Source organism: Nothobranchius furzeri, chromosome 13 (genome assembly GCF_043380555.1).
Source record: "Nothobranchius furzeri strain GRZ-AD chromosome 13, NfurGRZ-RIMD1, whole genome shotgun sequence".
In the NCBI taxonomy this organism is placed as follows: Eukaryota; Metazoa; Chordata; class Actinopteri; order Cyprinodontiformes; family Nothobranchiidae; genus Nothobranchius; species Nothobranchius furzeri.
The window spans coordinates 49,436,074-49,452,632 of NC_091753.1; the positions used below are offsets into that span (position 1 = coordinate 49,436,074).

The window sequence follows — 16,559 nt, forward strand, 5'->3', positions numbered from 1 at the left end:
GAATCGGAGCAATGAAGATGAAGCATCTCAACGGAACAAAACCAAACCCACTTCAAAAGAAAAGAAAAATGATAAAAGGACAAGCCTGTTATTTAAACTAATGCAAATACCTCAAAGGTTAGCTCGTCCGTGGCCTGAGCGGTGTAACGTTTAGTGACGTGGGCGGCAGCGATGGCGGGGACGTTGATGGACGCTTCTTCAGACACCAACAGATGATTCCCCTTGTTGTCGATCTAGAATGAAACACCGAGATTTGTTCCCTGATAAACCAGAAGCAGGGCTTTTTGGACCGTCGCGCTAAAATTCTTGTGAGGCAACAACTGACCTCCATCCAAGTTAACACTGGACCACAGTTGATCTTGTTGTCCGCAATGGCAGAGAAGCGGGACAGGTAGTTTGTCAGCATTGTGGAGACTGACTGAAAAGAGACACGAGTAAAAGACAGCGCCGCATAAACGATAATCTATATTTATCACTAGAATAGGTGTGAGTGGTGGAGCAGCTTCAGGTCTGCGGTACCTCAGTCGTATCCTTCAATGTGTCGAATCGTGGAATCTCGCTGAGTTGGGAGTAACGGCGGTCATAGATACACAAGTGCAGGTGTTTGTCAAGCACCCGGAAGTCTTCATAAGATCGCTTCACCAGCCAGTTTCGACTCTGAAAAAAAATTAGATAGAAAGAAAAAAAATACAAGTGAGTGAGACAAAGGAGTGTATGTTCTTGATGATCCAGCGAAGCAGAGAAATCATCTTTAGGACACATCTTGTAAGAAGGACTGAAAGTGGAGGACGTTTAACGGTTGTTTCTGACAGGACCACTTTAGCTGTGACACACACTGAGCCCGATCGCTGCCGTGTGCTGTTGACACAAAGTAAGCAGAGCTAAAGATGCGTCACCTTGATGATTATCTTACTTCACTTCATCATGAGTTACATCACACAACTGCAACCACGTGTTAGCATTAGCCTGTTAGCATAACACAGCTAATGCTAATTCTAGTTGCTATTTAGTCAAAACATAGAGCCTAATGTAGAAAATGGAGCTGTTTTTACAGATAAATTGTGTGGGTGCATCGTTTAAATAATTTCTATTGTTAAAAATATATGCTAATTTAAAAAAATATATATATATGATTTCACAGAAAAGTTTTAAAAAGCATGATATCTCTGTTGCCAAATTGCCAGCTTATGCAGAGCACACTAACAGAATGCATATCTGACCCAAAATATGTTACCTGGCAAGTGATCTGGACGATAAAGACGAGTTCTTTAGAGTCCAAACCGGCCTTTGGTCCTTCACTCTGCCCTTCTGCAAAGGCCAACTATGGAAAAAAAATAAGACAGCAGACTGAAGTTTGAGTCTATTTTTAGCCGCTAAATGAAAACAGCGATTTTAAAGATTATTTATAAAGATAAATAAAAGTGACTTTCCTGGAATCTGAGAAATAAAAAAAGAAAACACCAACTCAGATCTGGTCTCTTCAGCAAAAATCCTGCCGTATTAAAGAACAGACAAAGCTGGTTGGAATTTATGACATCTCGGTTTTGTTGCAGTTGTTTGGGGAATTTTTGTGATAGACATGAAGGCAGAATTGACTTCAAAGGCCTCCGAGCCGAGGGAAGTTCTAGTTATTTATAACTGTTAGCAACTCATCCAGATATACTGTTATACAACGAGCAGCGACCTAGTTACTGCGCTAAAATAATACAGCTAACCATATTTTATTTTTTAGATGATGGAATAGCTATTGTTTACAGCCGTTTAACAAAAAGGCCAAATTAGAACGTGCATTGGCTCAAGAGGTCAGGGAGATTAACGAGAGGGATCTCTGAGGTTTAAAAATAAACAGCATCAATTAAAATCATATCTGTGCAACTTTCCCCCTGAGCTGGGCATCGTCCTCTTTGTGATGCTCAAACCTTCTTTAAAACAAACAAACATGCAAACAGAGATCTGAAACATTTGCACAAAAATGAAACCATCTTCTCTGCTCACACACATCTGTGACTGTAGCACCAAACCATCCTGTTACCTCCCTCTAGGGCATCTCAGATATCCATCTGCAGATGAGGTAAGTGCTCTCTCTTTGTGTGCAGGACTGTAGTGGGATCCTCCAGCAAACCAAATCCAGGCTGAGGGTTGAAGAGTTTAAACTCCGCTTCGGACTTGTCTGATTTCTGTCGCCTGCCGCCTCATGCACAAAGCTTATTTACGGAGCTTTAGTCCATCACGCACCGATGCTTCATAATAACCAGAAAATATGAGTCAAGGATGCTTCCCTCTGTGTGTCTTACCCCCCTTCCTGCCTCCCTCTTTCATGCACTTCCCCCTCCTCCCTCTCCTGTACTCCATCCCCCTCCCCCTCCTCTCCTCCTTTCTCCAGTGACAAAAAAAGGGGTTTTGCCATTTTAAAGGGTTCAGCTGGCACAAGCAGAAGTATAAGCTCATCCGTCACACTCAGGAGCAAAACAGACAGATTCCCCTTCATCATTTCCAAACGGTCCTGAAACATCGTCTCATCTGAAGGCGAGACTCAAGTCTAGAGCTAATCTGGGGAGAAATCAGTCAGGCGGGCTGCAGACAGAGGCTGTCTGCTGCCCTTGTGTTGTTCTGCAGATGGGACACATGAGACCAGATCGCTCGCTGCCTTCCGCCCTTGCTGCTGCAGACCGTGAATGCAGAAATGTGTGACAAGAGAAATGAGAACAGAGACTCATCTCCTAGATTAAGACAAAAAAGTCCATGTTGCACAGCAGCATGGGCTCAGAGTGAACCTGTATCTTTACAGCTACACATTCAGTGTTAGCATATTATAATGCCTTTTTAAAACAATGTTATACTTTTGCTTCCTTGCACATGAATGAAGGAGAAAGAAGAGGGAATCGAGGGATTAAACCCTGTCCGGCCAGCTGCAAATGCAGCTCATAGTGCTATATGTAATCAGCATCACACACACTGTGTTGAACCTGCAGGTTGTGCCGAGATGAATGATGCACTCTGCTGGTGAGCAAACAGACCTGCACCATATTTACAGGGTATCCGCGGGTCCTCAAAAAGTCTTAAATTAGCTTTTCCAAATTTAAGGCCTTAAAAATCCTTAAAAATGACAAATAATACCTAAATACAGTTTCCAAAGGTCTTAAATTGTCAAAGACCCAATAAACAAGATTATTTTATTTTTATAAAATTTTCGTGAATTTCTAGTATCAGCATTTTGTGTGTGTGATGTTGGCGTAAGCAGAACCGTACACATTCAGTTGGTTGTGAAAGGGGGCTATTTTTACATGAGCACATTAGCTGGTTAAACTAGTGGGAGCTTACGCCATGGGGGAGTGCAAGTTTAATGGTAACTGATGGTTAATCCCAAGTTCGTGACGTGGTTAGCACCGGTTCCAGGCAATAGCTGTAAATTAAAGCTTAAATTTAATTTTAAAAATAGCTTGAATTTGGTCAAAGTGGCCTTAAAAAAGGTCTTAAAAAGTCTTAAATTTGGCTCCCTTAAACCTGCAGATACCCTGTATTTAAGCAAAACTGAAGAAAAAAAACATACATTAGCAAAGGCGTCTATAAATGTATACGATTATATTTTAGTTTTATTAATGATAATAATATGCAGCCTCTTTTGTTGGTATATCTGTATACTATTAACTAAAGCCTGTTACTGCAGGCTATTATATAGTTCCTAAAGTTAAAGTCCCATATAGTCATCATCACACACTGCTGAAATTCATCTCTGCATTGGACCCATCCCCATGGAGGGGGGGGGGGGGGGGAGCTGCAGCGGTGGCTGCGCTCGGGAACTATTTGGTGGTTTAACCCACCGATCCAACCCCTTAAAGGTGAGTGTCAAGCAGGGAGACATTGGGTGCCATTTTTAAAGTCTTTGATGTCACCTGACCGGGCGAACATTCTACCACTAGGCTACCAACCCTAAACCTCGGGTGTTAGGTTTAGGGTTAGGTGTGGGTAATTGTCAGTTTTTAGCAGCAAAACAAACGGACCTCACTAACAGCAAAATGTTTTGAAAATAATAACATTATAGGAAATAATTTCATCCACTTCATGACAATTTGAAAAATAGTTACCATCTAAAAATATCAAGAAATGTAATTCCTTCTGCTCATCATTATGCTTTAAGATTAAAAGACACCTGAAGTACTTTACCAACCTAATCATATTAAAGTATATAGAAAAGTATGAAAAAAACTGAATTTTCATACAAAATTACAAAAGAACTGAAGCTAACATCAGTGCTATATTCAATACGTGTAAAATATCTGTGCAATACCCGGGTGCACGTTTGTATGTCAGTGTCTTTATGCTGTTTCTTTGTGAAAAGTTGATTTTCTATTTTTACTCTAATCTCATTCATTTTTTGAGTGCTGAGTGTTTCGATAATAGCCTAAATCTTTGGGTATTTACCTCTATTTTTTTTCCTATTTTTCCAAATGAATGTGCTTCCTTAGCAAGTTCATTTCCTAACTGCGGGATCAATAAAGTCTATTCTATACATTTGATTTGATCATATATTATAATTATAAAGGTATTATTCCATGTTCACAGCAGCGGATGAAAGGTAACACGGTGTTATAACAGGTGTTGGCGCGTTTCCTGTCAGTGATTCTATTACAGTCTAATGCAAATGTGCTAATGTCCTCTAACTTCCTGTTGACACCTGGCGTTGGTAAACATTTCCACACAAATCTCACTTCTCTATTATGAATGGAGTTACCTCAAATGCCCACAGAATGAAAAAGGAAAAATAAGCTAAACGTTGGAAAGTAAATAGAAATTTTAAAAGAGAAAATGATAAGGGGAAAATTAAAATGGGGAAAAAATTTAAAGTTGAAGATGAGGAAAAGAAAATGGCTAAAAAATAAGAAAAAATGGAGAAAGGGAAATACAAAAATTTAAAATAACTAAAGAAAATGTATATTTTCATTGAGGTGTGTGTGTGTGTGTGGGGGGGGGGGGGGGCAACAGGATGCCACAAGGTGACCTGATTAAGCAAAAAGACAGCACTACATAATGTGTTGAGAATTTTAAAAACTCGAAAACTACATTTTTGTTGATTCCTGCAGCTGAGAGTAAAAAAACAAACCATTTTTTCTGACAGGAACCTGCCAAATAATGGGATGGATACCAGATAGGAGGCGCACAAAGACACAATTTGGCAGATTTCAAGTATTTTCTCTACAAACGTTATAATAACGTCTTTCTTGGGTTCATAGTTTGAGTCCAACAGGACTGATGAGCAAACTGCTAGTCAGTGCAGCCAAGGCCAAAATATATATGAAAATAACTCCAATTCCAAAACATTTCACAGACGTTTATGTAATATTACCTACTTATATCGTAGAACAAGATCAGATGGTCACATTTAATCATTTTGAAGTTATTTTAAAAGTTTTAAACTACATATGGCTGAGATTCATGCATTGGCACAAAAGATGGATGCCATCAAGGAGCGTGTGGACGAATCAGCACGGATTGGAATAGATTAATTTACGCCATTATTGGGATTTTGAGAGGTTGAGGACCAACGGAACTTTAAGACAGAGAGGAAATTATCTTTGTCTGGCCCCAAAACAATTTCTAATCTGAATGTGGTGCCCTTGAGCCTGTAAGGCTGCGACAAATACTCCCCCCTCAGAAGAAATGTGGAATGCTGCCGTCGCTATGGCAACTCTGTCTCCTATCCCAGCCTGGGCGGGACTGCGGGACGGCTGCCGAATTGTTCCAGGAGTCACTGTGCCCTCCAAATCTCAACAACCTCCTTCCTCTCTCCAGACTGAGGTGACGTGCGCTGCTTATCGTGGCTGCAGGAACTGACGTGTGGAGAGTCCCAAACCCACCACCCCACCTAGTGGACACTTGTGTTGTCTGAAGTCTGTTGCATCTCTGTTTGAGGTGTTTTTTTGCAGAGCTAAGCTGCCCTCCCTGTGGAGGGTAACTCTGAAGTGCCTTTTTCCCCTCCACCTGAACCAATCCTCTTGTAACCCCTCTGTTCTCTATTAAGGTAGCGCGACTCAGGGTTGCGAATGACCACAGTCACCAATTCTTGTCATGTGTCTATGTATGTATGTCTGATCTCTGAATTGTGTGTACTGAAACTCTAATTTCCCTCTGGGATTAATAAAGTCTCTTTGAATTGAATTGAATTGAATATCCCAGCTGTAACGCAACAACAGACAGAATCATGTGGTCAAACCCCGCCCTTCTCAGTCATCAGCACAGGCTAAATGCACCTTTCACCTCCTTACAGATATCAGTCAACCAGTTACTGAGGTGCAAGTAAATGTGGTTAAAGCCATACCGTTTTTTGCAACAATTCACTTTAAAGCTCCTATGTTTCCTAAATAGAATTAGATAACTGTCCGAACGAAGGCAGGACAAGACAAATAGGGCAAATGTGGTAATTCAATTCAATTCAATTCAAAGATACTTCAGTAATCCCAGAGGGAAATTGATTGCTGTAGTAGCTCAGAATAATACTAATAATCAAGTCATCAAAGAGTTATTGTATATTACAATGGCTGTTGGCAGGAAGGATCTCCAGTAGCGGTCAGTGTTGCAGCGAAACTGAAGAAGCCTCTGACTGAAGACACTCTTCCGTTGTTGGACAGTCTTGTGAAGAGAACGCTCAGGGTTGTCTATAATTTCCTTGATTCTCTGGAGAATCCTTCTTTGCATTATCTCCTCCAGTGGTTCCACAGTCGTCCCCAGAACAGAACCAGCCTTTTTTATTAGGCTGTTGAGCCTTTTCAGGTCCCTGCTTCTGATGCTACTACCCCCAACAGACGATGGCTGAAGAGATTACACTCTCAACAACAGACTTGTAGAAGATCTGCAGCATCTTGCTACAGACATTGAAGGACCTAAGCGTCCTCAAGAAGAGCAGGCAGATCGTCCAGCGAGGACAAATAAGAATATCGACTCATCTGTCACAAGGAAGATTAAAGAAAGCAACATTTCTGGAGCACCACTGGGCACGCGCCAAAGACACAGAACTTTCAGCTGAGTATTTTTAGAGCTCACCTGAACGTTGCCAAAATCAACAGTCTCATAATGGAAATGGGCACACTCTGCCAATCTGGGGAAGTGACCTCTGGGGAACGTTAGCCTAGAACAGACACAGAACAGCAACTCATCAACATTCAAGACACACAGACACTGATGAAGGGAAGAGGGAGAGGGGGGATCAGACTTATGTGAGATCCACCAGGCCCATTCATCTGTGAGGGCCTCGTCTCATTGGCCTCATAATCAGGCCGGGGAAATGATCAGAAACGCAGCATTAATGTCAACGCGAGCACCTACTTCTTCATGTTTTTGACTTTCATGCTGGCCGTGCTGACGCAGGAACGCAGGAGCGGCTCGGCTGGAGCTTCTGTGGCGTCGTCGCTCCTCATCTGTCAAACACAGGATCAGCTGATGTTGAAGCAAACACTGATTAGAGAGGCACATCAAAGAGATTTCCACATGTTTGAAACCAACTCTGGTGTGACCTGTATCAGAATCACAATGTGATGCATTTCCTGCCCGTGTGTGTGTGTGTGTGTGTGTGTGTGTGTGTGTGTGTGTGTGTGTGTGTGTGTGTGCGTGTGTGTGTGTGTGCACCATGGCAGTGGATGTTTCTTGTGGCTGCTTCTCCTCTGGAGGGTTGTTGTTTGTAGCTTGAGATAAGGCATCGTCATTATCCACATCAGGTGATGGTAGCACAACGCTGCAGAAACAGAAAAAGCAGAGAATTTGAAAAAATAAAAAAATAAAACACACACACACACATACATACATATATACATATATATACACACATGGACGTAATTTTCACTTTAGATGTGGGGGGGACACGGGGGGGGGGGGATCTTTACAGTATGTTCTAATGGGAAACAGGCTTCAACACAAACGTTTCTACTTGGTCCTAGAGCTCAACCAGTGTCAATTTAATATAATGTAATATTGCTTTTGGATGGTAAAAAGTGCAGGGGTCAAAACTTGGCTTTGGAAAAAGTGGGGGGGGGGACATGTCCCCCCTGTCCTCCCCCAAAATTACATCCATGTATACACAAATATAAAAAAGCTTGTACTGAGACTCGTAATCGAGATGTGCACGTTTGCAAAACAGCCACCAGATGGAGCAAGTGAGGGAGAACTCATCAAGTGGCTTTAAGACATGACATTGCAGCAGCATGGCCCAGAAAACATGCTACACTAGATCAAGATCAAGAAAACATGATAAAATATTAACTCATGAGCACATATAGTAAAAATCAGACTTTATATCAGCTCAGAAAATAAAGGCACCTTCAGTTGAATTAGAAAATTAAAAGCCATGGTGGATTTTTATGTGCACTCAATGTGTTCAGTGAGCCATGAAGCCTGTCCACTCACAGGGAACGCTTCACGAAACCTTCACTTGAAATGTGACTCAGTGTTATTCATTGGAGGGGAGGGTCAGGTCCTTTCGGGCAAACTTTTATCAGCAACAAAGACGGGAGGAAGCCTAGATTTATTATAGTTATTGAGCCTGATGACACCCTGGAACACGATGTAGTTCATGTCGCCACAAATTCCATAAACCTGCAAAGAAGCTGAGGAAGAAGCTTTGTTTCACTCTAACTGGGTCATTTTCATGCTTTTATTCAAGCAGCACCACACACACACACACACACACACACACACACACACACACACACACACACACACACACACACACACACACACACACACACACGTGTGTGGATGCAGGCAGAAGCACAAAATATCTACACATCCAGCGGCAGAAACACACTCTCCGCCCATGCCTCGCATCATTTCATGGCCCAGCATGAGCTAGCATGAAGCGAGGGTAAAAGAAAAAGAGCAACTCACCCCTCAAGGACGTCACCACTTCCTGGTTCTCCCTGGGGTGATGAGGCAGCATTCTCAATCACCGCGGCAACCACACATCCAGCCTCCATGATGCTGGCTTGCTGCAACAGCGCGCTGTGGAGAAACGTGAGTGGGAGGAGAGGGAGTCAGCATTGGGGTGGGTAAGAGAGTCTGAAGCTACGAAGGCACCAGACGTTAGCCCACTCGAGGCTGCGCAGATCTCAGGGCTACAATCCACCAAGCCCAGACTGTAATCTGGGATAGCATCATGCTACAGGGTCACGGGATGCTTCAGTGATAAAACATGTCAGGCTGAAATCTTATATGATGGTTTTGGCAGGAGTACCAGTGCCGTTATGTCTACCAGCACTGACAGATATTTGCTGAAACGTCTACTTTTATCCTCTTAAAAAGAAATATCAGGTTTGTCACAAAGCTCAGGATGAGATTTGTTCACTTATAGCCATTGCTAGTTTGCTTTATCAGTTTTCTAATTACACATCGATAACAATTTGTGTTTCTTTATTCTCAGCTTTGCAGCAATTATCAAAAGTTTAACCACAAATAAGACAAAATAACTCCATGAAAAAATTAAATACTTGTAAAAGGAAGTTTCTGGTTTGGAGGTAAGAATCGTTTTATGGGCTAAAAGGATCGTCTGCACTAACACCCACCCTAAGGGGAATAACTCCTTCCCACCGTCACCTGGGAAAATCAAGATCTGATGCTAAATGTGCACGTGGTTTCTGCAGCAGTTCATATCATGCAGAAGGTAAAAATGTCTCCCTCCATTATGAACGTTGCAGACCTCTTCCTTAGACAGATGTTCTTTGAACTGGTATTTAATGACCTCCTGGATTTGACTGGTTGTATTCAGATTTGAATCTGGATCCAATTTTGACTAAATTGGATTAAGTGTAATTTAATTTAAGTCGCCTGGAAAGAAATTTGCTTGTGAACTGCTGCTATTTAAAACTTAATGGAAACAGTTGACAGGATTCAGAAATTAAGAATCTTTAATCAAAAAAGTGATTCTGATATATCATGCAGTCTTGTGTATTGTGATATATACTGTACCATCACCCTTGTATTGCAAGACTTATTGTATCATCTCCCCCGTATTGTGGCATATATATTGTATATATATATATATATATATATATATATATATATATATATATATATATATATAGTGTATATATATATATATATACAATATATATATATATATATATATTGTGTATATATATATATATATATACAATATATATATATATATATATATACAATACATATATATATATATATACAGTATTATCTTGTATATACTTATATATATATAATATATATATATATTGTATTATCTCCCGTGTATTGCGATATCTATCATAGTATCATATCATACTATATCCTATCACCTCCCTTGTACTGTACTATATGTTGCGTCGTTTCATATCCCATCTATTGTGCTTGGTGCTGCATCTGCAGTGATGCGGGCCTTGTACCGGTTTGTCGTGGTGAAGAGAGAGCTGAGACAGAAGGTGAAGCTCTCGATTGATTGGTCGGTCTACGTTCCTACCCTCACCTATAGTCTTGAGCTTTGGGTAGTGACCAAAAGAACGAGATCGCGGGTACAAGCGGCCGAAATGAGTTTTCTCCGCAGGGTGTCTGGGCTCTCCCTTTGAGATAAGGTGAGAAGCTCAGTCATCCGGGAGGGGCTCGGAGTAGGTTTGCTGCTCCTCCACATCGAGAGGAGCCAGTTGAGGTGGCTCGGGCATCTGGTCAGGATGCCTCCCTGGCGAGGTTTTCCAGGCATGTTCAACTGGGAGGAGTTCTAAAGGGAGACTATGTCTCTCACCTGGCCAGGGAACGCCTTGGGATTCCCTCGGAAGAGCTGGCCCATGTGGCTGGGGAGAGGGAAGTCTGGGCCTCTTGACAGGCTACTGCCCCCGTGACCCGACTTCGGATAAGTGGAAGAAAATGGATTATATATATATATATATATATATATATATATATATATATATATATATATATATATATAACAATACTAAATGATGCATGTATGTTTCTCCTGATTAAGCAATAACAACTCTTCTTCTACTACCTCACCATAAATACTCTGTGGTTTCATTCTCACCTAAAGTATTCAGCTGAGTGCAGCAAAAGGTTTGAGCCAATGAACGTCCACTTATCGCTGCTGGTGTAGCAGTTTCCCACCAACCCCTATGGCTTCAATGGGTTGCTGTTGTCGGACTTCCACAAAGCCTGCTGACTCAGCAGAAACAAGCGGACGGGGATGAGGGTCGAACTCATCCCGTATCTCCTCTTTAAGAGACACCCTTGCCAGAGGAGAGCAAAATGCATCACATGGGCAGCACAGTTAAGACATGTTACATAAAGTGCTGTTATATAAGAACAACTTAGGTCAAGTATGGTGATTCTTATGAGCATAAAAATAGATTCTCTTCACTTATTATCTTGTAGCATTTCAGCTAAGGGTGATTTCTTTCAGCTGAATGTATTCCATGTTCATAAGTTTGATGTTTTTGACCTTGCAGGGTACCATTGTAAGAACAAGATGTGCTGCACATCGCAGAGGCGGTGAGATTTCTGCGATTTAAACAGTGTGCACGATAAAAGGTTTCTATGTAGCAGAAACTCTGAAGGCATTCAACATCAACCACATGCACTTGTTTTGCTACAAACACTGAAACTGTAGCTTATTTTGGAAACACTTCAAGCAGAATGAGATATAAATAGACCCAATTGTACAAAGTTGTGATTTTCAATGAGGCTGAGCTTTCCGAGACAAAGATACACTAAGATCTCTCATGGTGTGTTTCCCTGTTAGAACCATCCCTTGCAGGTAATATTTCCACAACTTCTCCATCAGTCATCAACAAAGAATCACATCCTAGCTGCATGAATGCAGAGGCCCTCTACCTGTCACAGCTAATGGGAGAGGGGGCAGCTCTGATCCCAGGAGACCAGAGCAGCGAGAACAAAAGGATCTTGCCTGGTATCTGATGGCCTACATGATGTTTTTAAGGAGAGCAAGGCAAACCTGCAGAATCCTGCCCTCAGTGAGTGAGGCCAGATTCAGCAGGTGCACGTTGACAAGAAAATAGGTGTTAAATATTAACAGGTAACAACCGTCGGTGGAAAAGGAGTCATGGTTACCTGAGATGAGCGAGACAGTTCAAAAAGGCAACTCTTTCACCCGTTTCCGACCTCATTAGGGTCATCATTCTTCATTCTCAAATGAGAAATTTCAGTTGAACCTTTCCAGAAAGTACAGAAGATTTTTAAAAGAATAATAATTCTCTTTTGTTTTTACTTGTTAGTTTGCAGAAAGTTCTTCCAACTTCCACATTTAGAGATGTTTGTACACAGTATACAGTTGAGTCACAATGTGGATGAAATACATTGAAGGTGTAGAACACTTGTTATTCATTTGCAGGTAGGAATGAATGCCTTGCAAGCCGTACTCGGGGCAAAAAAAAAAGCCCGGAAACACCAGCGTCAGCACGGTCAAGTCTGCCACATCAGAGGAGTCTTATTTCCTGATATTTGGACATCTCGCCTTGGATTGGATAACATCAATGCGACTCTACCACTGACTCTGTTTGCTCTACTACATGGATGTTTTATCTCCACAAGAAGCACAAGCCTGGAGGAGTGTCTGCCATGTGGTTGAGTTGCTAATGCTAGCCAAGACGTTCTCTAGTCGGAGCCGGGATCAAACCTTTAACCTTCTGATTTCTGGACAACCTGCTGTATCTCCTGAGCTACTGCTGTCCCACACGCCCTGAGGGGCTTCTGCCGTGTGGTTGAGTTGCTAATGCTAATGGTTAGCTTCTGCCTGACGCTGATCTGTTCCAGCTTTTTTAATCCTAGAGTTTCACCGTCTATTTTCTATCAGAGGCTAATGCAGGATAGGTGTAGGAGACCATTTTCATGTTTAGCCTGCATGAAAAACCACAACTAATCATTAAAAGTGTTTTTTCAGTGTTCCACGCCTTTATATTTTAAATGTTCGGTCTCGCATTTCCTATTTAACTGGTTGGTCTTCAGTCCAATCCTCACCTACGGTCATGAACCACAAGAACAAGATCAGCAATACAAGCAGCCAAAATGAGCTTCCTTCGTAGGGCGCCCAGGCTTTGCCTTGGAGACAGCATGAGAAGACATCTGAAAGACTCAGAATAGAGCCGCTGCATCCCCCCATCATAAGGAACCAGCTGAGGTTGATCCAGTTTTCCTGGATGCTTCCCAAGGCAGATGTTTTGGGCATGACCTGTCGGGTGGAGGCACCAACAGAGAGGGTGCTCGCTGCAGAACTACAAAGGCAGAGCTGCACAATAAGGTGGAGCTGCACCAGAGTCAGCCCCGCCCATTCACGCAAACTCAGCCTAGCCCACTGACTCCTGTTTTTGTTTTTAACTTTATCGCAAACTAAGCTGACCCACATGAATTACGGCTGTTACTAGTTTACAACTGTTAATGCTATGTTCTATGCTCCAATTAAACAAGATAAATATAACTTGCTACATGACAAAGCCTGAATATATCCCGAAAAGAAAAGGTTTCTTTTAGCAAATATCTGCCCACAGCCGCTCCAACAACAGTGGCCTACAACAGCATTTAAGGCTATTGTGTGGGCTGTGGTATTCGAGTGGCAAGATCATCTGATTTAAGTTTTGTTTTCCCCTCAGCTGATGCTGGTTCGACACTCGGTGGGGTCGGCAGCAGTTTATTTAGCCAGCTGAAACATTTAATTTGTTTATATTTTAGTTGTAATGTTCATTTTCTGCAAAATATTTATGTCTCTAAAAGTTTTTTGAATTTGGTCGTTCCTAAACAGCATTTTAGTTTAAACTCTGCTCACAAATGGATTCACACTGGCTAAATAAACAAATTAATTAAAAAAAAACACATTAGTCATTATATTTTAAAAGGTATACCAATAAATTGTTGTAAACATAGTACTGGCAAGTATAGCTAGAAAAGAAGAAAAACGGTTATAAACTACCTTTTCACTGCCGCTACTAAGAGGCGAACCTGCGCAAAACTGCATGCCAACCTGACTCCGTCACCACTTCACCACTACATCTGAAAAAATGCAAGTGGCATTACATGTAATTGTGCCATCCAGTGTGTGTTTGTAGATGGGATGTATGGTTTTTCCGGCGGTGTCTCAGTAGAAGTCATTTCAGAAATAATTTGTCATAAAATTCACAGAAATCCAGATTTGAGAACCAAGACCATTAGCTTCTGGATGAAATAATCTGATTTGTGTTTTGGCATTTTTAGTCAGGAAAATGGCTCATTCATAACATGGAGGTGGAGGGACTTAAATACTGGTGTCATGGTCTGCGTCTACATCTCCCCTCGTGTGTCTCCTTGTGTTCTCCATCCCTCTCTAGGTTCTCCTTTTGTGTCTCCTAGTGCCCTCATGTGTCCTTGTTCTGCGTCTTCCTCATGTGTCTCCTGGTGTTCCCCATTTGCCCCCAGATCTTCAGCCCTCTAGGTTTCCCTCCTCAGATACCCTCATCCCAGTTCTTGTGCTCCCGTGGCCCCCTTTTAGTCACGCCCCTGTAGCTTTTCTTTCTGTGGTGTTTTTCCTTTAGTTTCAGCTTCCCCCTTAGAATATGACGTTTTTACCCTTCTGTTCTTTAGGTTTTTCTCTTAGGTCATTTTTCTTTAGCTACAGCTGTTGATGTTATTAGTCTCTCTAGTGTGTTCTTCCCATCGGTGTTTGAGGTTTTTCCCCCTCCTTAGATTATTAGTTATGTTCCTGCTCTTCTTGTCTTTAGTTTTTATTCTTAGGTCATGTTTGTTTCCTCCCTAATTAGTAAATCAGTTCACCTGGTCTCTCTCCCCACACACCTGCAGGTCATCTCCCTCTCATCCTCCCCAGTGTATAAAGCCCTGTCTGCGTCTCTGTGTGTTGTCGGTCCATTGTTTGGTGTCAGCGTTGTTTTGTGCCTTGTCTCTTGTTTTTGTGCTCTATGTGAGCTTTCGTTCTCCTGGTATTCAGGACTTTGGTTTTTGGCTTCCTGCCCTTTGGATTTTTGTTCCTCATCCTAATAAAAAGGATTTTACTTTTGAACCGCTCCTGCCTTGTGTCATCTGGTGTTTCCTGCATCTTGGGTCCTAACCTCCTCCTAACTCGCAACATGACAACTGGAACCAGCCACTAGGGGGTGCTTGTTCTGTATCAGCTTTCTTTACGGCAAAAGCAAACAGGATACAAAACTTTATGTCTTTAGTGAAATAGTTCCTAGCCCTGTAACAAGAATATTTTAGTCTATGACTCCCAGAGGTGTGGACTCGAGTCACATGACTTGGACTCGAGTCACACTCTAGTCATTTTTAATAACTTCTGACTTGACTTGATAAAATCTATAAAGACTTACGACTTGACTCAGACTTGAATGCCAATGACTTGCGATTTGAATCGACTTGCGTCTGTTGACTTAATGATGACTTGAGCATATTAGATATTTTAGCACAAAAGTGGCATGACATGGAAAAAATCATAAATCATTCTTCGTTCCGGGTTTGATGTTGTACGGCTAAATGCAGCAGCACTTTGTTTATAATCAACATCAGTTGCACTTCCTGTTTGTTTGAGCAAATAAATAAAGCTTTAAGAAACTATTTCTGGAATTGATTTATCATCACTGTCATTAAAGTGAAGTTGGACAGATGACTTGATTATGACTTGAAAATTCTAAGTTAAGGATTTGGATTTGACTTGGACTTCCACATCATTGACTTTGGACTTATGTTTATGTTTTTTTATGTTTATTTATTTAGCAGATGCTTTTATTACTTACAACTTACAACGACTTACAATTTAATTTAATTAAGGACTTGACTTGGACTTGTCTTTGACTTGGACTTGACTGGAAAGACTTGTGACTTACTTGCGACTTGCACAGCAGTGACTTGGTCACACCTCTGATGACTCCTAGTCGAATTTCTAACCAATATTTTTTTAATTAAGATTTTGTTGTTTTGTTTTGCATGAATCCTGGCGATAAACAGCTAACTCTTTAGACTATCGCTCGGGTGTTTCTTGCAGTAACTTCCCAGATCCTCTGGGGTTTAAAAAGATGCAGTTTGGAACAATCCAATGGACTCTTCACTGGGTCTTTCGTGGACTCCAATCAATGTGCATCTGCTGTCAAAACCAAGAATGCTGGATTCATGATCTCCTTCTGACTTCGTTTAACACAAGCAATAGATGCAGTGGGAAAAGGCCCTGCGGTTGCCATGGCAACTTGTCTCTCATCCACCGTGACTTGATGTCCCTCCAGGTTCTACGAATGAGGGAGGAGGCAAAAGAAGCCCTGGAGGAACATCTGGCTCGTCGGCCTGAGGCGGCGTGATCGTCACCGATCCGCTGAGCCGCCGCCGCAGTCAGAGCAGCAGCTGCCATCATTTCTAGAGCGTTATGCCTGAGGAATGAAGGTAACAGGGAGCTGGTAGTGGTGCAAATGGGAGGGGGTAGTTTGATCCTATAATCTTTTTGAAATCTACCAGATTGAGATTATTTCATCCCACAGAGAGTAGATGTCAGGGCTCAATCTTTGAGCGAGTGATTCCTGACGAAGGCCGGATCTGGGCCTAGCAGCAGGACGACTCAGATCCAAATATTTAATCAACGAGTCGAT

At 41.8% G+C, this 16,559-nt stretch overlaps 1 protein-coding gene across 2 annotated transcripts in view; it reads right to left on the bottom strand.

Moving 5' to 3' along the window:
• arhgap32a (Rho GTPase activating protein 32a) overlaps nucleotides 1–16,559 on the bottom strand; it is a 29,788-nt gene that overhangs the window by 11,287 nt on the left and 1,942 nt on the right. The window contains exons 2-9 of one of the 2 annotated variants that reach the window (XM_015951156.3): nucleotides 8,875–8,988; nucleotides 7,621–7,726; nucleotides 7,321–7,412; nucleotides 7,039–7,123; nucleotides 1,235–1,321; nucleotides 520–657; nucleotides 326–418; nucleotides 111–233 (exon numbers count right to left, since the gene is read on the bottom strand). In XM_015951156.3, the coding sequence (XP_015806642.1) occupies nucleotides 111–233; nucleotides 326–418; nucleotides 520–657; nucleotides 1,235–1,321; nucleotides 7,039–7,123; nucleotides 7,321–7,412; nucleotides 7,621–7,726; nucleotides 8,875–8,963 (813 nt within the window). In that variant the 5' untranslated portion in view covers nucleotides 8,964–8,988. Of the gene's footprint in view, nucleotides 1–110; nucleotides 234–325; nucleotides 419–519; nucleotides 658–1,234; nucleotides 1,322–2,032; nucleotides 2,307–7,038; nucleotides 7,124–7,320; nucleotides 7,413–7,620; nucleotides 7,727–8,874; nucleotides 8,989–16,559 lie in introns of those variants that run through there. The other variant, XM_054742540.2, reaches the window with a different exon arrangement.